Source organism: Alligator mississippiensis, chromosome 5, assembly GCF_030867095.1.
Source record: "Alligator mississippiensis isolate rAllMis1 chromosome 5, rAllMis1, whole genome shotgun sequence".
NCBI lineage: Eukaryota > Metazoa > Chordata > Crocodylia > Alligatoridae > Alligator > Alligator mississippiensis.
Window position 1 is genome coordinate 41,174,909 of NC_081828.1, and position 22,043 is coordinate 41,196,951.

Sequence of the window (22,043 nt, forward strand, 5' to 3'; positions counted from 1 at the left end):
CAGCTTAAAGAGCTACAGGTGGCTGGTAAGTCGGTTGCAGTGGAAGGGTGTGGGGGTGGGACAAATCAACGCTTGCATGGTAAGGGAGGGAATGAGCCTGGGGCAGGGGCTGGGGCAGACGCTGCCCAGCCAGGGTGGGACACGGGACGGAGCCACAGCTCGTGTAGGGGAGGTGGCTCCGGCAGGGCAGCCCCAGCCCCACTCCCTCCCTCACTGTGGGGGGTGTTTATCTGCCCCTTCCCTCCCCCTCCCCTTCCACCACAACAGACTTACCAGCTGGACACAGCTGTATTAGAAATCGGATCAGCATCAGCCAGTATGCCTTTAAAAATCGGCTATTGGTATGGGCCTCCAAAATCTCTATCAGTGAGCCCCTAGTGGTTACTAGGGGTGTGCAAAGCGGGCAGTATTCAATTTGAATTCGGCCCAGTTCGGGGGACAGTGTTTCGATTCGCTGATTTTGATCGCTGTCCCAATTCGATTCGGCCGAATCTGAAGATTCAATTCTGATTCGGAGAATCAGTGATTTGGCCATAGGCACAGCCTTTTCTACGTACCTCAAGGTACCAGGCACAGCTCGTAAATGCTGAGATGGTGGGGCAGATGGAGCGTCCCACAGGAGCGTGGCGGGGTGCCCTGCGTGCTGGGCAGTGGAAGTTCCAGTCCACTTTTGGGTCCACCACCCAGTGTGTGGGGGACCCTCTCGCACTCCCATGGGATGCTCCATTCACTCCGCCATCTCAGCATACATGAGCCACACCTGGTACCGTGAGGTACATAGAAAAAACATATAAGTGTCTATGGCCAGATCATCAAATCTCTCTAAATCGAATTGGAGGCTTCCAATTCGATTCAGAGAGATTAATGGGTCTCCTGATTCAGTTTGGATTCGGTGATTCAGCCTCCAAATCTCCTCCAAATCAAATCGGCGATCAAAGCTTCACACAGCCCTAGTAGTTACTTAGTTAACACTTGAAACTATGCTATGTGTCTACTCCTTTAAACATCACCAGAAAAGAAAGTAGGCTTTTACATGTTTGGCCCCCTGAAATATGATAGGTGCTCTGCATTTGTCTAGAGGGCAGCAATGAACCCACCTATGTTTCAGGTAGATGCGAAACATATTCTGCCTTGTTTTCTCTCGCAATGTATATTCATCACTAGTTTCTCCTGGCATAAATCTGTGCTGTTTCAAATATTTTTCTTACACTAATGAAGTCATCTAATATAAATCTACAGTATGGTTGCGAATGACATAAATCTCTGGGACTAGAGGGCACTTTTATTTAAATGAGATGTTCTTGAGCTATCGAGCTGATGTCCTTTTAAAGGGTGGGTGTGATCAAAGCAGTAATTCTGATATAAAAGTTCTTTAGTGTTCTGTATTTTCTTTTTACTCATAACTTTCAGAACAAAATGAACTACACCCCCCCAGTCAAAAAGAAAAACCCAAACTGCTCACCATTTCAGCTTGATACTTGCAAAATATGCTCCATGGATTCTCCTTTAAATATTGCCAAAAAAGAAAATAGCAAAGTTCCAGACTGTCTTGCATTCTGTTAACATACAAAGGAACACAGGATTTTCCAAAACAAATTGGACCATCAACCTTATTGAACTTGATATTTTGTTTCCATTAGTGACCAGTGCTTAATTCCTCAGTGGAATGCACTTAGCCAATCATACCATGCTAAGCTTTTACATAGGAGGGTGAATGGGGAGATAGTATGTATATGTGTGCGCTCTGTCCTTGACCTTCTGCAGATAATCATCTGACATTATAAAGCTATCCAATCAACCTCTTTCTTCCTCTTAGTTTTCCTACTTATTAATGTCAATGATTTCCAAATTTTCCAGCCCTTCTATGATACTTGTTTTCTCAGGAGCTCAAGATAAGGTCAGTACAGTTCAAGACATTAACAAAGGAAACGACTGGATCCTAAGCTTGGTGTGCAGGGCACTTAGTAAGAAACCTCTCTCAATCCATTCCTGTGCTTTTATATATGCCTGTGATCTATATTAATGCACGCCAAGAGAGTATGGTTATGATCTGGTCCAGTGCCTCCTGCCAGCAATTCCCAATGAATACTTTTTATATTATCCATTAATATTTTTATGGGTCATTTGCAGAGGTTTACTCAATTGACATAGTCACTTCAAGGCTTTATAGATCTCCAGCAGGCAGTGCACGAGTGTACATTTAATTGCCTCCAGATTGGAGCTTGGCTGAATCCAGCTCATGGGTTTTTCCCCTCCCTCACAGGATTTGTCCTATCAGATCTTTCTTTTCCAATAGAGTGTTTCTGGCTGGTTGAACAAAGCCAGCCACAGATGTGCAGAAAGCACTAATAGACTTTGCCATATGGAAAGAAGGCAATAAATCAGGAACATTTTAATGCCTTAGCATTACGTGGCTATGCTAAAGGTTCTGTATCCTATGTGGCACATTTGAGACGGTGAATTATGTGACAAAGGTAATAGAGGCTGGTTCGCTCAGGAAACCATGCCCCGTCCACCACCTCCCCTTCCAGTCACTTTCACCTTATTTCTTGGTAAGCTTGGACCCTTCTGTTGCTTTTTCCTTCTTTCTGGCTATCCTTAGGTAGAGGATGAGGCAAGATAGGAAGAAAAATAAAGGAAAATATGGGTGAAGGTTTCTTAAAACCCCATAAATTCTATTTGAAAAAGAAGCTTGAGCATTTAGGAGCTGAAGTCTCATAACTCAAGAGGACTTAAAGTTTTATGTTTTATTGGGCTGTTTGTGGGAACAGGGTGGGTTAGATGCCTGACTCCAAGAGAGCATTCATGGCTGTGAATCCAGAGTGGATTTAGGCACCTGTCTTTCTTAAGAGTCTAAACCCACTCTCTCTTCAGTATTTCCTCCTGGGTAGTTCAGGGTGCTCCCCACTCAGAACACTAGCTTCTGGGAGTCCTATGCACATGCCTCTGACTCTTCTTCTGTGTTGTATGACAGGGCTGTCCAACTGGTGGCTGCAGGCCATATGTAGCCCCTAGGCTCCTGGTCCCAGTGCTGCTGTCACCATTGTTCTCCTGCTGCTGGAGTTGCCAGGCTCCTCCCTCCCTCTTCTGGCTTCCACTTCCTGCACCTGGAGACCCAGTTGCATGACCCATAGGAGTGAGGGAATCCACAACTGCGGATCCTCAAGGGGACCCCATACAGCATGGGGACACCAGTGCCGCATAGCAGGGCTTTCCCTTGGTACAGGAAGAGGAGTCCACACAGCATGGTGCAGTGTGTGGCCTATATGGCATGCAGCCTGTGGCCAGAAGACCTATGGCTCTCAGTTGCTCAGAATTAGGCAACCCTGTTGTATTGGAAGGCTGGGTGCCTACCTCAGGGCTGTGGATTTCACTGAGCTGTAAGGTACTCATGTTATTTCTCACAATGCTGAGTGCTGCAATGCCTAAATCTTTTTTTGGGTGTAACCCATAAATATTTATCACTTTTTTTTTTTCTACTCAAGGATTAGAACAAAAAGCTTGGGTGATCAGGAGCTTTGGCCTGAAACAAAGCACCAAGGCAGAACTTCCCTTGTGCTTATGGGCCTCCTCCACAGTCTTCCTCTAGGAAGGCACCAAGATTTCGAAGGCCGTGGGAGGTCTCTGACAAGGTCTTCTACATGGACAGCCTTCTCTGCTACCCCACATTTGAGAGAAGCAGCCTGGTTGCTCTTATGCCTCCCCTTTAGGAAGCCTGAGAGAAAAAAACTTCATTGGTTCCTTAGGGTCTCTGGAAACATAGGTCTGGTTCCCTCTTCTCACTCCTTTATGGTTGGGATTCCAGTTGGAATGATTGGCGGCATGGCTTACTTCCTCTGTTCTGTGCTTGGGACCACCCCTGGCAAGCACATCCTGCCCGCTTGCTCCCATGCTACATGCCAAATCCTGGGCATGAAGCAGTGTAGCTTAAAGTGGCTCTGGTCACCTGCCACATACAAGTGCAATCCAGACCAAGAGCCCAAAATTAGTATTGGGGTGGGAGAACATGTTCCAGGCCAGTCTAAGCTGCCTATACTTAGTAGCCTAATGAGCGGTGGGCAACCAGGGCACCAGCATACATGCTGCCACAGCTGTCATGGCCACTGCTGCCAGCCCAGCTGCCACAGCCACTGCTGCTGGCCTGGCCACTGCTGCCTAGGATACAGATCCTGGATGTTATTACACCTTTGCGTATTACGTTTCCTTTCTGAGATGAGGAAACCCTCCAGCACAGAGCAGAAAGGGGGATGGGCATGGTGTAATTCTTAGTAATGGACCCAGCATAGCACAGAGGCATTTCAGACAGGCCTTAGGGTTTCCTTTTCCTCTTTGTCCAAAGCCTTTTTATATCTGTGGGCTTTATCTCCCCTTCCAGGCTCCCCTTCTCCTATTTGGAAGAGTTATTTATGTCATGTGTAGCAGATTCTGCTGCAGCCCCTCTCCCAGCTTTTAATAGCTAAACATCTGTGCTTGTAAGGAATTAGGGAAATCTGGGTTCTGTCCCCATATACAAACTGTGACTGGTGCTCAGAGCAACCATCACCATGGAAATAGAATCATAGATAGTTAGGGTTGGAACCTTCAGGAGGTCATCTAGTCCAGCCCCCTGCTGAAAGCAGGACCATCCCCAGCTGGATCATCCTAGCCAAAGCTTTGTCTAGCCAGGTTTTGAAAACCTGCGAAGATGGAGCTTCTACCACCTCTCTGGGTAACCTGTTCCAGTGTTTTACTACCCTCTGAATGTGAAAGTTCTTCCTAATAATCTAACCCAGGGGCAGGCAAAATATGGCCCGCAGGCCTGGTGGGCTGGATGCAGCCATTCTGTCCAGCCCGAGGGGCCCCTAAAAAATTTAGAAAATTATTATTTATCTGGCCCAGCAGCCTGTCAAAGCTGACAAAAGCCAGGGGCAGTAGGACCCATGAGCCCCAGCAGGACTAAACAGCCCAGCCCCACCCACCCCCAGTCATTTCACTCCCTTCCTGCCCTGGCCCTGCTCCAGCACCAGCACCAGCACCACGTGGCTGCCAGCTGCATCGCCAAACTGAGGAGCATGGGGCCACGTTGGTGCATGCGCGCATGTGTGTGCATGTATGTATGCAGGCAGGGACAATGTGTGTTGGGGGGGGCAAGCAGGGACTCTCTGTGTGTGTGTGTGTGTGTGTGTGTGTGCGCGCGCGCGCATAGGCTGAGTCCCACACGCATACCCCACCATACACATGTACCCACACCCCCCTCGCACTGCCACACACACAGACCCCCACACATCCCCTCACATCCCAGCCACGCAGACCCCCACAAACCCCATACCCACTCACACCCCACATATCCACACACACACCCCCACATGCTGTCTCACCCCGCATATCCACACACCCACAACATACAAGAGTAAGACTTCATTTTAAGGTATTGTGCAGTCATCTCTATATACACTACACAAACGCATGTAAATCAGGTCAAAACTATTTTTTGATACCAAGTTAATGAATGCTGTAGATGTTCGCTTTTTAGAATATAATTTGGTATTTTTCTGGTTCTGAAATGGCAAAACCTCTTGCTGAAAGGAGTACTTCTGGGGGCAAAAGGGGGGGCGGGATTTCTGGTGGCAAAGGTCAGGAGGTAGGGGGCAGGACTTCCGGTTACAAGATGGCATCCGGGGGCAGGGCTACCAATGTGGCCCTCAACAGCCTGTCAAAACTTGATAAGCGACCCTCCACCCAAAATAATTGCATGTCCCTATCTAACCTAAGCTTCCCTTGTTGCAACTTGAGACCATTGCTCCTTGTTCTGTCATCTGCCACCATTGAGAACAGTTCAGCTCCATCCTCTTTGGAACCCCCCCCTCTGGCAGTCGAAGGCTGCTATTAAATCCCTCCCAGTGTTCTCTTCTCTAAACTAAATAAGCCCAGTTCTCTCAGCCTCTCCTCAGAAGTCATGTCCCCCAGTCCCCTCACCATTTTTGTTGCCCTCCACAGGACTTTCTCCAATTTGTCCACATCCTTTCTGTAGTGGGGGGCCCAAAACTGAACACAGTACTCCAGATGTGGCCTCACCAGCGCTGAATAGAGGGGAATAATCATTTCCCTTGACCTACTGGCAACACACCCACCAAAATACAGCCCAGTATGCCATTAGCCTTCTTGGCAACAAAGGCACACTGCTGGCTCATATTCAACTTATTGTGCACTGTAACCCCCAGGTCCTTTTCTGCAGAGCTGCTGCCCAGCTAGTCAGCCCCCAGCCTGTACTGGTGCGTGGGTTCGTTAAGCTTCAGAAAGCCTAACGAAGCCAGCGCTTCGATCCGGACATGCCGCTTTGGATGCTGAAGTGTCCAAAGCTTCTTCAGATCCAAAGCAAGGTCCAAAGCCTCGCACAGCCCTACTATATAGCTAAGCCTGGGGACTTCAACTGGGGTGTGCCAGTTCTCCTGCTAGGAACAAAGCAAGAGGTTCCTGCCTAAAGGGTGTTGCCCCTCTACTCAGAGTCAGACTGATCACTATATTTGGGGTCAGGAAGGAATTTTATCCCATGATCAGATTGGTATAGACTGTGGGGGTTTTTACCTTCCTCTGTAGCAAGGGTATGGCCCTCTACCACGTATTTCTGGAACATATATTGACAGTATGTTATAGAAACAGAACATTGGCTGCTGTGGTTGCCGTGCTTTACCTGTGGCATGTTAGGGTGGTAGGTTTATGTTGTGTCAGGGTTGAGGGTAGTCTTATGTAGAATTTAGATTATAGTTGTATGGGATGATCCTGCCCCAGGCAGGGGGTTGGACTAGATGACCTCTGGAGGTCCCTTCCAGCCTTACTTCTTATGACTCTCTGTGGATCCCTTGGGGTCTCCCAGTTTTCTTTCAGAAAGTTTAAAGGATTCTTGCACCAGGATGTAAAAATTGGTGTTTAAAGGATTTTTTGCTGATGGCTCAGCCATCTGGCAAGTACCTCTTGAAGGTTTTAAAACTGACCTGAGTACTAGAATTGTGTCTGTTCATTTTACAGATAATTCTGTAGCCAAGGAACTAGGAGATGAAGCTTTCATCCCTAGGTACCTAAAATGTTTAGATCCCTAATGGTTTAGAGTAGACTCTAACTTCTCAACCTGTTTTCTCCAATGCAGTGTGTTAGGTCCTCCAGATATTGGTGACGTAGGCTTTTGAACCACAAGGAAAAATGTTTCTTTGCCAACTTTGAGTCAGAGCAGCTGCTCTGGTTGGCATCTCTTGTATCCAAAGGGTTGTCAAGTTTAACTGGATTATTAACCCTTTGAAAAGTTTCCATGAAAAGATGGTTTTTCATTTGCCCCAGGCATTTGTTCCCGATGCTAATTTGGGCTTTTGTTTTAATTGGTCAATGTAATTACCATTACTCCCCTAATGTGAATGGTTCATGGGCAGAAGATTCATGCTTTGTCAAATTATTGGGTTTAACTTGGAATGCTCTGAAGTTGCAGAGCCAACAGACACTTGTAGGTATATATTGAAGTTCCCAAAAAGGAAAGAGGGTTTACAAGACTAGAGTATGTAAGTGACATTTAGCAAGCACTGAATCTGCCTATGGTATGAAATGGTAGATTCTGTCTCTTTAGAACAAAAGACTAGGCACTCATCCAAAACTTCCCTGTATACTGGGCACAGAAGTCTGAATCTTTGGCTAGGAATTTTGTTCTGTGTTTTTATGTGTTTGCAATCTTATACATTTTGAAATGCTTGGAAAAGTATAGTTAGAATATATATGAAAATTAGATGATGCCTTTGGGCCCCTGGCAGTTGGCCATCTTTGTCTGTGGTACAGATTTTGGTCACTAATTCTTGAACATCTTTCTGCTCACTGTGGTCAGGGCTCTCTCTCCCTATGACTCTATGAAGTGGCAACACCTCAGTGTGTCTGCGTTCTGTGCACAGTTCACTAATCCAGCTGCAAGGGTAATATAGCAACAACTGAACCATTGCTTTGGGCGCAAGACCAGTTTGAAATAGTTGCTCTAAAGAGGAGAACATTCCAAATCAGAGAGCTCTACAAACTTAACCTGGATCAAACTGCTCAATTGATGTAGATGATGCAGCAGAAAAATTGCATTCTTTGTTTTGTTTCTGAGCGCTACAGATTTTTTTTGTCTTAAGGAGCAAATCCAGCCCAAGGAGCTGGGATTGGGTTCCAAGAAACACTGTGGGGGTGGCTAGAGAGGAATCTTCCCCCATCATCAGGTTGTGGAGTAGCTGGGCAAATGATCAGTGATGGTTCTCCTCCATCATATTGTAAGGTTGCCTTTCTGACTTCTTCACATGGGGGCAGCATCAACTGAATCTGCTATTCCTGAAAAAGGATCAGGTGCATCCATGGAGGAAGACCAAGACTTGCAGGAGCCAGGAATCACTCTTGTACTTGTATGAAGACTGTATGTTATTCTGTAAAACATTCTTTAAAACTCTGAGTCTGTTTTGGGAAGTGTTGATGATCCTGTGAGCCCAGGTGACAATGTGTGATCCCTGTGTTGGTGGCTGCAGAACTTGATGGCAAGAGAATAAAGTATCAGGCTGCTAGATGCCAGTTATTGTTCTCTATTCCAAGGGGAAAATGTGAATGAGTGACAGCAGTGTTCTCTCTCTCTCTCTCTCAATGAGATAATCACTAACTCAGTAGAGTTGAAGAAATTTTTAAGGGGTTTCTTATTGTCTTTTTATTCCAGGTCTGCACGTTCTGTTTCTGATAACAAAGCCCTAATGGTTTTAACGGAAGACCCATTATTATATATTTCTCCACCACCCTGTAAACCACTGATCAACCGGACGGAGTCTCTCAGGTTAGCAAATAACTATTTTTGAGTCTGGGTTCTTAGTTTATGTATATAATTTTTGTGAGAGTTCTTTGCTGCATGAAAATAGTTAATCTGTCAGCCTTTGTGACAGCTGTTCTCTAATTATATCTATGATAGATATACTATGGTCGGTGGCAGCAAAGACTTGCATGTTGTCTTTCCAGTGTGCCACTGACTTTGGAGTTAAAATAGTTATCTAATGTGTTTTTATCCTGGACTCATCTGCTGAAACTGCTAGCATGAATACAGCTGATACCACCTGCACTAACGATTTCAGTGGCATGGACACACATCTCCTCTGGATGGAGCCCATCAAATTGATTTCACATAAGACAGGCATTAGATGGCAAGCTCAGAATGGTTCCGATGGACATCTGAAGGGAACCCTGTTGGGTATGCTGGCTGCTGAGTTCAAAAAAGGACTGCTAATAATTTTCTGTTACTTGTCTGACAGATTCCTCTCTCAGGCCTAGTCCATACACAGAAGGTGCACCAGTTCAACAAAAAGTTCACTGTACTGTTCAACCAGTGCATTTGTCTGTGGATGCTAGCATCTGTTTAAACATGGAATCCATTTTAGTTTGCATCTGTTAAGTTACAGATGTTGGCTAAACCGTTATGAGACAGGTTGGTTTAAACTGATGTGTGAGTGTCAGCTGAAAAGTTGCATGGGCTTAACCAAAAATGTTATCACAACCATGTAGTTAAACTGGTAAAGCTTGTTTGCAATGAAATGGCTATGCTGGAATGTCACATAATATATTCAGTAGTGAGGGAGGGTGGTGGCTGCATTGGATGGTAGGTACCATTTCTGTTGCATTTCCTAGGATGCTCGTTTAATGTTGCTGCAGCGTGAGAGCCATAGCAGAAACTATTGATAACTACCTATCAAGTATAGTCTGTAACCCTAATTACTAGCTAAACAGGGCTTTAAGGGCACCTATTCTGCCTCCTTCATGGACAAGAGGAGGAGTATTTGTGGTTTGTCTTCCAGCTCAGCGCTACAAAACCAGGACCTTGGTATCAGACTCTATCATTAATAGTTTAAGAATTCAAGGGTTCAGGTGACAGTCCATCCAAAGAATCTCCAGATTACATGCACACACGCGTGCACGTTTTCTCCTGGGTCTCCTACTGTTTCTGATAGCAACCCATTTTGGCCAGAGGTTGCCCAGGGCTTTAGACACGTTTAAGGAACTGGAATCCTGGGACTGTCCAGCAGAAAGCTGCTATTGTTTCTCCCTTGGCACTTCAGCAGCCATCTTCCTAGCTTCCTGCTGGTGAGTGCCCACTCTCTGCAGTAGCATCGGCCTACAGTGTTCACCTGCCTTTTGACAGGAGATAACCTGTGAGGCAGCAGCCAAGTGCAGGCCTGAAGCTACCCTCTGTTGTAGGGAAAGGCAAATAACAGGGAGCGAGGTCACCCATAGCAAGGGGTCTGTTCCAAGGGGCCAGGTAAGGGAATGTTGCCTATGAAAGGAGAAGGAGAAACTAGGGGAAAGCATTTAGGTAGAGTGAATTAATAGAGGGAGAAGGAGGCCATTGAAAAAGAAACCTTTATCTGAATGAAAAATTGTTTCCGATTGCCCAGGGGTCTCTGGGTTTTTCTGCGTACTGGAGAACTTAGTCACTTGTTTCTTCTTTTATCTTTCGGTGGTATAAGAAAAACGCTTCCCTATCTTTCCCCAAGCCATAACAAAATCCTTATCGGAGGTTCTTCATTTCTCTGGTGCCCCTTGCCTATCCATTCTGATGCTATCAAATGATGACGCTTTTGTTTATTATCCAGCCTGAATCAATTTGAAGCCAGATAACAGTTCTCTGAACTATTCAGTTTACCGTACATCTGCCTGCGTGGAGAAGGCCATCGCTTTTTTTCATGGGTCAAAGCAAATATCTCTTCACTTCCAACAGTGCTTATAAAGGATGTTTAAAGACCTATTGTATCTGAAACATTCAGGCTATCGCCTCTCCCATTCAGCTTCATAATGCAAACAAAGACCTATTTTAACTTGCTATTACCCCCTATGCCTAGCTAGAAAAAATGAAAATGTATGGCTTCTGAAAACATGGATTCATCTTTTTTTCCTTTTGTTCATTCCCTTTCCTCTTTAAACTTTCACCCAAGTTTATCCTTTTAACTAATAGACGTGTGATTTCAGGTTTCTATTTCCCTAGTAATTTTAAGATTATTATTTAAGCAAAAGAATGTATGGGACTCAGTTTAAATGGAAAAAGATCAATCAGTCTGGTATCTACTCTTTGTAGATATTTAGCTGTCGATTCTCTTTTAACTTTGATCTTGTGACTAAAACTCATGCCTCAATGTTGAAACTAACATGACAAAAAGTTTAAAACCCATGAAACAGAACAGTAATTCAAAAGATCTTTCAAATAAATGTTTAAAATGTTGGCTGAAACCTAAGATGTTCTGTTGCTGTTTTTTAAAGATATGGTTAAATTAATACTTCATTCTACAGATTAAATCATGAACTTCGAGGATGGGTTCATAGACATGAAGTGGAAAGGACACGTTCTAGACGAATGTCAAAAAACCAGCAGCAAAAAGCACAGGTTGTCCAGGTAGGTTGCTTACCACTGTTGATTCAATAACAGGACAAGTTAATTTCTGGAACTGTGATCAACTCTCATGGAAACAGGGCTGAAAGGAACCTCAGAAGGTTATCTTGTCAGCCCCCCTACTCATGACAGAATTATCTCTGTCTAAACTAGCTGTCAAAAATACAGCCTACAGATATGTGTCATCTCACCTGTGGGGTTCCCCATGGGTATGAACTTTGGTGGCAAAGTGAGCGGTGGCAGGATTAATAGCCGCAGACCTGCGACACCTGTTCGAGGGAAGCCAAAACTGAATAGTAGAGGGCTTAGGCGATAAGGGCAGAGTATTACAAGAGCTATGAAGGAAACTTGCAGATACTTCCATTCGTGCTTATGTATTAGTTGAGTGTTTTTGTGAATAATAAAATCACCAAAAATAAATTTAAAAGAAAGAGCCAAAGAGCAGTGGTAAGACAGTAAATCTTTTTTTACTTAACATAATACATATGGTTACCTTTATCTACAGTTATCTCATTTACTTTTCTGTACTTGTTATTAGAGGCAGAACTGGCAGTAATGCCTGTAGTTAAGGTTGCCCAACACTTTCCATTATAAGCAGCTATTTTCAAATGCTGGTGATTTTGCCAGACCTTTGAGAAGTCAGGCTGAAATTTTCCATGCTCATTCTGTTTCAGGCAGAATTTTTTTTTTTCTCATCAAAATTGGTCCAGGTACAGTATTTCTAAAAATGAGCTTAAAAAAACGATGTTTTGCCAGTATGGGGGTGTTGTTGTTATTTCAGACATTTATTTGAAGAATTTTAGCACTTGCATGTTTTTGATTAGGAACTTTAAAAATGTGGTACAGCAAAGGTCTTAGGGTAAGGGGAGTGCTTTTGTCTGACTTTGAGGAAATCCTTCTAGACTTGGCATAGTTATAATCTCTAGTCAAAATCTGAAATCTCTATTATCCCATGCTCAGTAAAGCTTTTTAGAGGTTTGTTGCTAAAATCTCAAAAGATTCTAGCTGCAAGGACCATGTTCCCAACCCCTTTCTTCAGAAACATCATGAATGCAGGCTAATGCCTCAGTCTGCTTCTTACAAATGTTGGCACAGAACTAGAACTTCAGAGGGACTCATCCATCATTTATTGCAGGAAGCTGTGCTTAAAACAGAAGCCGTGAAGAGACTTCCCACAGAGGGACAGTGTTAATTCTGTGCCCTTTCCAGCTCTTATTAGTGAGCAAGGCCCCACACCACCCCTAAGGAGGTGGACAAGTACCATATTATTCTCAACAGGAAGTTGTCCAGAGTCACTTCTGGTAGAGCTGGGAGGAAAAGCCTCTTTCTAATGGCAAGTGTTAGCCTTATCCAGAGGGCGATTGTGGCAAATCAGTGTGCTTGTATGTGGTGGGTTATAATGTAGCAGTAGAATAACTAGAAGGGGAGAGTGGGATGCCAGCCCTGGGTGCCAACTTAGGGAACCAGTATGGCCCCAAAACCCCAGGAGTCTACTACAGCAGGACAGCCCCATGCTATCCATGTGTAGAAGCCAGGCAGGCACGGCACCACGATCAATAGTGTATCTGGCTGGGAGGGAGACGGGGTGCTGCCCCCTCTTCTCTCCACCATCCCACCAGATACTTTGCCACAGGAGCCACAGCCCTGTGCCTGGGGGGAGTGAATAGAGCGCTAGGAGCAGGCCTTGGGGAGCACGTACCGCTGCCTCTCCCCCAGCAGAAACTGCCCAAGCCTGGACTGCTACAATAATGGCCGGAGCACCACTGGAGTGAGGAGATCCAGACAGGCAAGACTCCTCTACCCCTCCTGTCTTCTGTCTTGCTTGGTCTCGGCTGGTCAGCATAATTCCCATCTCTGCCCATCTCTGAAAGGTTTGGCTGCACCTCTAAAATGTAGGCATCCTAGTCAAGGATGAGAGCTATACTGGATGCTGTACAAACACAGAACAAAAAAATGATCCTTGACCCAACGTGTTTACAATCTCAATATAAGACAAGAGAACAGATGGAGACAGACAGAGGAGCCAGTACTAGAAAACAGTATTGGTCAGCATGGTAGGTAGTGGCCTCAATACATCAGGGGTTCAACTGGCAAGATTTTAGTAGTTATTAAAAAAAAAAAAAAAAAAAGGAGAGGTTTACAGAGGCTTTTGAAGGAAGATAGTGAGGTGGCTTTGTGTAGATGCTTACAGGGAGCTCCTCTCTGAGAGGCAGCATAGAAGAAAACACAAAAGATACTTGTTTGAAAGCCTAGTAATTAGGTGATAGAAACTGGCACCATGGCAGGTTTTAGGGCAGAAATCAATCTTTAGAGACTAAATAAGATATGACAGGAAAGAAGGGTAGGCCATGAAGGACCTTCAAGTAGAGACTAGCAGTTTCTGGTTTACACTGTTTGTAATATCTGTAGCCTCTGCATCACATTTCTTTTCAGAGCCAGGAATAGAAGGTAGGAATTTTGATAGAGATCTAGTATTCCCCTGCTGTGCAAGCCATTATATATTGTCCCCCTCTGCTGGCTGGTGTACACAGACGATAGTAACCTATTCTGCTTGTCAATTATTCCTTTATTTCAAATAGAGATTTAGGCTGTGGATCTCAACTTCCTAGTTCAGATCCATCTTGATGATTCATGAAGAAATCAGTGTGGTTCTAGTGTACAGCTTGCATTTAAAAAGCCAGAGAAGGCGCTGTATTTACTCATCTACCATGTGCATCTTTTTCCCAAAAATAGCCCTGCAAAATTGAGGTCTTAAACAGATTTTCTGCCCCTAATAGGAGCATAGAGATGTTGTGAAATGGCTCCTGCATTATTTCTTTCTCTTCCCCCTCCAGCTGGCTAAATTGAGGGAGGTGCAGAATTCAGTCTTCAGCAACAGCTGTAGTTTTAACCCTTTACAACCACCGCAGAATGGGTAACAGCTTTTGGTTGAGCAGCTGAGGCTTTAAAACTTTGCATGAGCAGAAAAGGGAGGGTGAGTGAGCTGAAAATTAGCCTCTGTCCCTGTTCCATGTGACCATGTTTATGGAAAAATCTTTTTGTGGGGAAGGCAGAATGAATTTAAAAAAGGTGTACATCTTATTTAGGAGCACGTGTTGTGATAGTTTAGTGTACAGGTGACCCTCCCCATTCACGGGGGATACATTCTCACATACCCTGTGAATGGTGAAATCTGCAAATAAGGCACTGCGTTCATGAACGCAGTCTGTGTTCATGAACGCAGTGCCCCCAAGGGGGAGGGGGGACACAGCTCCAGCGATGGGAGCGCAGTGGCAACAAGTGCAGAGCTCCCGAGGCGTGTTTAAAGTGTATTCAAAACGCAGGTTCAGCATTTGCAAATATTTGAAACCACGAATGCTGAGGGTTTCCTGTATTAAAAGAGCATTATATTTGCAACACTGGCAATCAGGAATTGATGGTCGAGCCAAAATTAATGTTGCCCACGCAACCTTATTTCTGCCTCTCTGTGCATGTGCGTTATGCAATCCATTTATAGGCTTACTTAGCCTTTTATTCTATAATTTCCCTGCCTTCATCAAGTGCATAAGATAGTAAAACATGGCAGAGGTTAGAAAGAAATTCAAGGAAGATAAGGATGTACACTGGCCAAATTATGACCACATAGGCAACCTTAATGCTGATGTTTCTTAACTGTTGAGATTTGACTTTGCAACCTTTATTTTTGTCCACATAGCTTTTCTAGACAGTACATACTTTGAAGGCAACCAACACTGAAGCTAGTGAATTGTGAATCTTTATATAGTTATCTAAGCAAAAAGTTTCCAAAAATGTTGTCCACAAAAACTTTTTGAATCCTATAGTGCAGGCTTCTCCTTCTAAATTTCCGGTTGCTAAATTAAGGCAAACCCCCTTTCTTTATGAAAACACCTGCTGCCTGCCATTGTTGCAGGGATGTTATAAATGGAATGGGGATAGTTCAGAAGATGCTCTGTATTAAACTAGGAAAATGTTTGGGAAATCCTTACTGAAAGCAGCTGGTGATGTAGCTCATGTAATAGATTTTTCAGCTTATGTAATAAAATAGGTTGAATGGACAAAAGATAATGGTAGAATGGTTTTTAACTGACTAGAAGCTGTTGATATCTGTTAAGTGGAATTTTCTCTCCTTGCACTTCAGAAAAGTCCAGTAGGACTCAATGTTCTCTCTTTATAAGCTGTATAGACTCTCCTTAAGACTCTGAACACAGGTACACATGGTTGTAGTGATTAAATATGAACAACAGCAAACTAGGGTTGGGTATATGACCTGTCAAATAAAGTTCAATCAATTGACCAATCAAATATTGATCAAAATTGTAAAAAATTACCAATAGGTCAGAGTAATACACAGAAAAAGCCCAAATTTTCCATTAAGAAATGTGTCAAAAACAATAAAAATCATATTCCTGTCAATAAAACTACAACAAAAAATGTAGGTTGTGATTTTTTTTTAATTGCTATCATCTTTTGTCAAAAATATGCAGTCATTTGAGCAAACCTGTTGTGCTTACTGTTATGGGCCACAGCCGAAGTGTTTTTGTTCAGGGATTCCTATTTCATGCTTTTAGACGTTGCCAAATGAATAAATTGTTGGCGATAGTGTGGATTCAGAATTAATGGAATTCGTATTTGCAGTTCATTCTTAAAGCCACTTTCAGTTACGTGGCATACTGACAGTGAAGTTAAGTATCTGTGGGCTTTCCAAATGTCTCTCTTAATAAAGAGATATTAATGCAGCACTTGAGAGATTGAAATGAAGAAACCTGGGCAACGAGATGCACTCCTTGGGAAATCTTTATTAAGTATTAAACCTCAGTTTCCTCTTACTGGTCCTCTATGGGAAGTGGTAGAACCTTCCCCCACTCCCCAGGCTGGAACACTTCAAACTAAACTTGACAGACACTGGAAATGTGGTGCAGGAAACATTGGCAGAGCAGCATGGATATGACCCAGTAGGCTTCCTTCATCTCTGACAGCAGTGATTCCAGAGCTCCTGGGCAGTGTATCAGCTGTGGTGCTGACACGCTGCTTGAGTGCGTTTCTGTACGAGTTTGGGGTTGTATGAAGATCTTCCAGAACAGTCAGTCGGAAGCCCTCAACAAAAAAAGTTTCTCTAGGATTGATTTCCATCTCTGGTCTCTCAGAGAATCTCGTCTTTTTACAGTCTGAAGGTAATATAATTCTGGGTTGTCTTTGCTGTAACTAAATCAATTTAGTTTAACTTCATTTACTGTTAAATGTCGACAGATGTCAACTTCCGTGCAGTGTCGTGCATGCATGCTTTTAATTAGTGCGGCTCACTAATTAAAGTGCCCAGTGCCACGTCCCAAACCACGTGTACAAGTGCCCTTAGATTTGTGCCACAGGCCAATGTGTTCTCATGCTCTGCTGGACACTTGTGTTTGTTCTCAGTGCAGTGTGGATGCCGGGGAGAATGCTTGCTACTTTGCCTTTGTGTGACATATGTTATCTGTCCCATTTTCAGAGCTCCCCTAGGGAGAATGCAGATTCACAGCTGATGGCCGTGCCATACACAGATACAAGTGTCAGGTAAGGCAGGACAAGGTCTCTTTACCTACTCTGGTTAGGACTAGATACTCTGTTTTGTTACTATCTTAGGCTTTGTTACCTGAAATCACCTACCTCTGAATACCCCCATCCTGCTCTCTGATCTTGCCTCAGGCTCTCTTTACATTTACAGGCCTAATTATTATCCTACAAGAGATGTTTATGAATTTTATGTATTTGAACAATCACCACTTCTTTTTCAGGGGCAAATAAATTTAAGGGTGCTTCCATACTACAGTTTTACTTTGTCTTCTTCCTCAGGTTTTTTTTACCAGTGATTCTTCAGGACCCTCCTCTTGCTTAGCCTGCTCCTAAGTGTAAAGCCTTGGGGGAAAACATAGGGGCTGTCTTGGGGGTGAAGGCCATTCATGTATCCATTTCCTAAGCAGGACAAGCTGGGCTCTTACAAGACAGTTCCTAAATACAGCAACTGCAATAAACGAAAGGCTGCTTCTCCTTTAGACCATCCAAAGACTTCCCAAAAGAGAAGTGTGGCATTTAAGTAGGACCACAAAAATTAAAGATGGAGACAAAATAGCTTTGTCTTCTGTTTCCTGGTTTGTCTTCATCTCCTCCTAATTTTCCCTACATACTCTGCATTGGAGGAGTGTGAACTTTCAGTATCCCCTCCTAAGGAACAGGAAAAGTTGGAGGGAGGAGACATAATATAGTGTTGCTTTGAGTTCCAGTTTTAGCAGGCCAAGAGCAAAGGGGAACAAGTGAGGTCAGACTGCATGGTGGAATATGTGAAGGGGATGGGGAAGGGTAGGATTAAATATTTCCCCACTGCGACTTGGAAAGTAGTAGCCCTTTCTATGCCATCCCCCCCAAATCAGAAATGTAATCTCAATGGTAATAATCAGCTATAGGCAGACATTTGGGGATAAAACCTTCCATGGTCTCTCTTTGCCCTTGAGAAAAGAAAGACTTTATAAAAACTGCATTTTATAGTTTCACCCAAGGTTTCTTGGGTATTTGAATATAACCCTGCTTTGTAATAGTCATAGTATTTTGTTGTGGCACCACAGATGGTACACCACTAAGGTGGAAATTACTTGCAAGTCCAATGACAATGCTTATGTTCAGACTGCCCAGTGTTTTTGCTTACAGTATCTTAAGTAGACTGAAGAACTCTTATCCCCTATTCATTTCTAAATCTAGAATTATAAAACTCTATTAAGTAGAGGTGTGTAATTGATTTTTTTTTCAGTTCACTGGCTAAATTGAAAAGTTGGATTTTGCTTTAAGTTGACATGAACATTTCCCTTCTGCTTTTGGATTTCTTTCCCCCCTGGAAATCAAAAACTGGAAGAAATCTGTTTCAATTAGATCTAAATATTTTGTTTTAGTCAAGGTGAAATGTTTCTTTCTCATTTTTTTTTAATTCTTTTAAAAAATTGATATTTGATGGAAAAACTTAAACAAAATACAATTTTGAAATGGAAATTTAAATATTCCATTTGAACTTTTTTGGAATGTCTTCCTACTGAAACTATTTTCCCCCCCACACACAAACTATGTGATTCTGTCAGTTTGATCTGAAGCTGCATTTTTTTTTTTTAACACAAGTATATTAGTACGTAGGGTCCTAATGTTGGTTCTGCTTCTGCCTCTCTTATTTTTCCCTGCATTTTCAAGCAAACTTTTTTACAGCTAGGTTGTCAAACGAGTTTGTTATTCAGTTTTCACTGTGCATCGCTGTTCGGAATGCCCTTACACCCACCAAGAACAAAATGTGTGTTGCTGAATTGTGAGCTTCCTTGAAAACTGGGCCTTTGAAGTTTGTATCTCACTAAGATTATATTCTTTCTCATCTCCAAATCTATTTCTTTCTCCCTATATTTCAGTCGGAACTCGGGGAACGAGCTGCAGGTATACTATGCCTCTCCAAGGAGTTACCAAGATTTTCTTGAAGCTATTGACAGAAGGGAAGATACATTCTATGTGGTGTCATTTCGTAGAGTAAGTGTACATACATTTAATAATTCGTTACTGACTGTAATCATAGTAGAGACTGGTGGTTCAGGTTTGGTCCTTGAGTTACAGAGCGATGTTAAGATAGCTACACTTGAGATTGAAGCTAATGTGTTCTATATGCCTGTTTTGAGTTGTTGGGTTTTTTTGGGTTGTTTTTTTTTTTAATCCCTTTGCTTTATTTAAAGCCAACCTATCTGAATTTTTACATGCCGTAAGTTATTTTAGGACAGAAGTTGTCAGGAAAGTTTGGTGTAAACCATACAAGAAATTTAAAAGATAATATATTAATTTAAAGTATTTTAATTATTCCCTTTATAGAGAATTTTTAGCTCTTTTATTTCCAGATGCATGCAGAAGTTTCATATCTCTAAGAGTATACATATATATTAAGCGTATACTTAAATATATTGTCCAGAGAACACAGAAGGAGGCAGATATGAAATCCATACATGCAGAGTTACAGATAATATGTATTATTTCTGTTTTTTACATAGAAGTGCATTTTCTGGAGTGGAGCCTATGCCATGTGCTTAGCTTAAGCAAGTATAGTTAGCCCTTGTTTTTTGAAAAACATGCATAGTCTGTCTGGGGCCCTGCAAAATGTGCCCAGCCCATATTCAAAATGGCAGAGATGAGAAGAGTGGCTTGCAGAGGGTAGTGGAGGGTATAGATCTACGAGGAACAGGAAAGAGGAAAGTTGCATGGACAAATGGGGGCTAGTAGTGAAACAAAATGGAGGAAACGCCATATCGAGACAGGAGGGAGAGAGGAATGGGGTTCATTTCTACATGTTCTCAAAATCCCCTGGCAATAGACATTATCAAACTGTTTGAGTACAACTGTTCTGGCAAGTGGACTCCATGTGTACTATCTCTGATGGGATTACTGATTACCGGCTTCCATTATGAAAGGCCAAGTTTCAGTAGTTAAAAATCAGGTTGCAGATTCACTTGTTTGCAATATAAGTAGTAACTCTCAATTTGGGGCTTCCAGCTAGAGATCCATGACTCTCAAGGGATAAGTAAAGCAGCACCCTCAGGTTTCACCATTGATACAGTTTCCAGTAAAAGCTCTTCAGTCAGTTTGCAAAGGGCCATATGTGACCTTTGCAATTTCACAAAATTTCTGGTGAGCAGCTGTGCTACTCTCCTCCCACTCACCCTGCTCACTTTCCCAGATGTAGCAATACTTCTGGCTGCTGACGATGCAGGCAAGTGCAGAGAGAGAACTGGGAAATGCTTAGTGGCCATTTGGAGCGCTGGGTAACCTATAGCTAAACACAGCAAACCTTAACCAAGCAGAATCTCGGAGTGGGGAGGGTTATGTGTGATATTCATGTGCTGAAAGCATTTATAACATATGCACTAGTATCAAGGCCTCAGAGCTGAGAATAAAGGCATCCAAGCTTGTCTGTATTCCTCATAGGGCCATTGCTTAGTGCTTTGGAACAGTATGAACAGCTGTGACAGGAGGGACTTTAGGGACTCATTTCTGTAAGATGTTTAGCGAGTTGGCCCTAACTTCACCATGCACTTAAGCACATGCTTAACTTTCAGCGTGCAAGTACCATGCTCCATTTGCAGTCTTGCCAAAAATAAATAAATAAAACAAGCAAAATGTTAAGCTACATAAAGAATGGGTTAGAAATTAACATGGCCCTTGTAATGCCCACGTACTGGGTTTCATGTTCAGTTCTAGCCACCCTACCTCACAAAAAAGATAGTAAAAATGAATAAAGGGGCTCAGAGAAAAGCAGGAAAAGTGCATAGAGACCTGAAAAAACATAGTTAAAGAGAGCCAGAAAATGCTGGGATTTTTGAGTGTAGACAAGCAACAAATAAGAGGAGATTTACCAGAAACAGATGCTACCATATGTGTCCTTTTCATGACAAGGAACAAGGAGCCATTGGAATGTAGTAGTAGGCAACTGTTGATCCTCTGGATAATGGTGTACACATTAGAAGTCTAGTCAGATGCCCAGTTAATTCATTTGTGTCTGACAAGCCCAGTTCAAGAGTGACACAGCTTGTTATGAGTTTGTTTCATAAATTGTCTAAGTTGGAGTCCAAATTTATAGCATGCTGCTTTCTTCTTTCTCTCTCTGCTTGCATCCTCTCTGACAAGGCCACTTCATGTTGAGCTGAACCCAGTGTCAGATGTTCCCTCCAGATTGGTTGGGACTCTGTGTTCTCCTCCCAGCTTTCTACATTGATGTTCATGACTTCATATCATCTAGGGAGGAGGTGAGCAGCCAACAGTGGTGAAAGAACAGATTAGGGACTATTTAGAAAAGTTGGATGTGTACAAGTCCATGGGGCCAGATGCAATGCATGTAGGGGTGCTGATGGAGTTGGCTTGTATGATAGCAGAGCCCCTGGACCTTATTTTTGAAAACTTGTGGCAATTGGAAGAGGTCCTAGATAATTGGGAAAGGGCAAAAATAGTGTCCATCTTTAAGAAAGGGAAGAAGGAAAATCCAGGGAACTACAGACTAGTCAGCCTCACCTCATTCCCTGGAAAAATCATGGAGCAGCTCCTCAAAGAAATCCATTTCTAAGGACTGGGAGGATAAGGTGATTCGGAACAGTCAGCATGGATTCACCAGAGACAAGTCATGCCTGACCAACCTGATTGCCTTCTATGGTGAGATAACTGGCTCTGTGAATGCGGGAAGAGCAGTGAATGTGATATACCTTGACTTTAGCAAGGCTTTTGATGTGGTCTTCCACAATATTCTTGCAAGCCACCTAAGGAAGTATGGGTTAAATGAATCAACTGTAAGGTGGATAGAAAACTGGCTGGATTTTTGGCCTCAGAAGGTAGTAATCAATGGCTCGATGTCTACCTGGCAGCCGGTCTCAAGTGGAGTGCCTCGGGTCAGTCCTGGGGCTGGTTTTGTTCAGTATCTTCATCGGTGACTGGAAGATGGGATGGATTGCACCCTAAGCAAGTTTGCAGATGACACCAAGCTGGGAAGTGTAATAGAAATGCTGGAAGGTACAGCTAGGATTCAGTGACCTAGACAAATTGGACAATTGGGCCAAAAGAAATCTCATGAGGCTCAACAAGGACAAGTGCAAAGTCCTGTACTTAGGAC

The 22,043-nt window shown here is 43.2% G+C and overlaps 1 protein-coding gene across 2 annotated transcripts in view; it reads left to right on the plus strand.

Moving 5' to 3' along the window:
• ATF6 (activating transcription factor 6) overlaps positions 1 to 22,043 on the plus strand; it is a 174,920-nt gene that overhangs the window by 63,270 nt on the left and 89,607 nt on the right. For both annotated transcript variants that reach the window (XM_019486560.2, XM_019486561.2), the window contains exons 11-14: positions 8,693 to 8,806; positions 11,302 to 11,404; positions 16,887 to 16,951; positions 18,817 to 18,931. In XM_019486560.2, the coding sequence (XP_019342105.1) occupies positions 8,693 to 8,806; positions 11,302 to 11,404; positions 16,887 to 16,951; positions 18,817 to 18,931 (397 nt within the window). The remainder of the gene's footprint in view (positions 1 to 8,692; positions 8,807 to 11,301; positions 11,405 to 16,886; positions 16,952 to 18,816; positions 18,932 to 22,043) is intronic.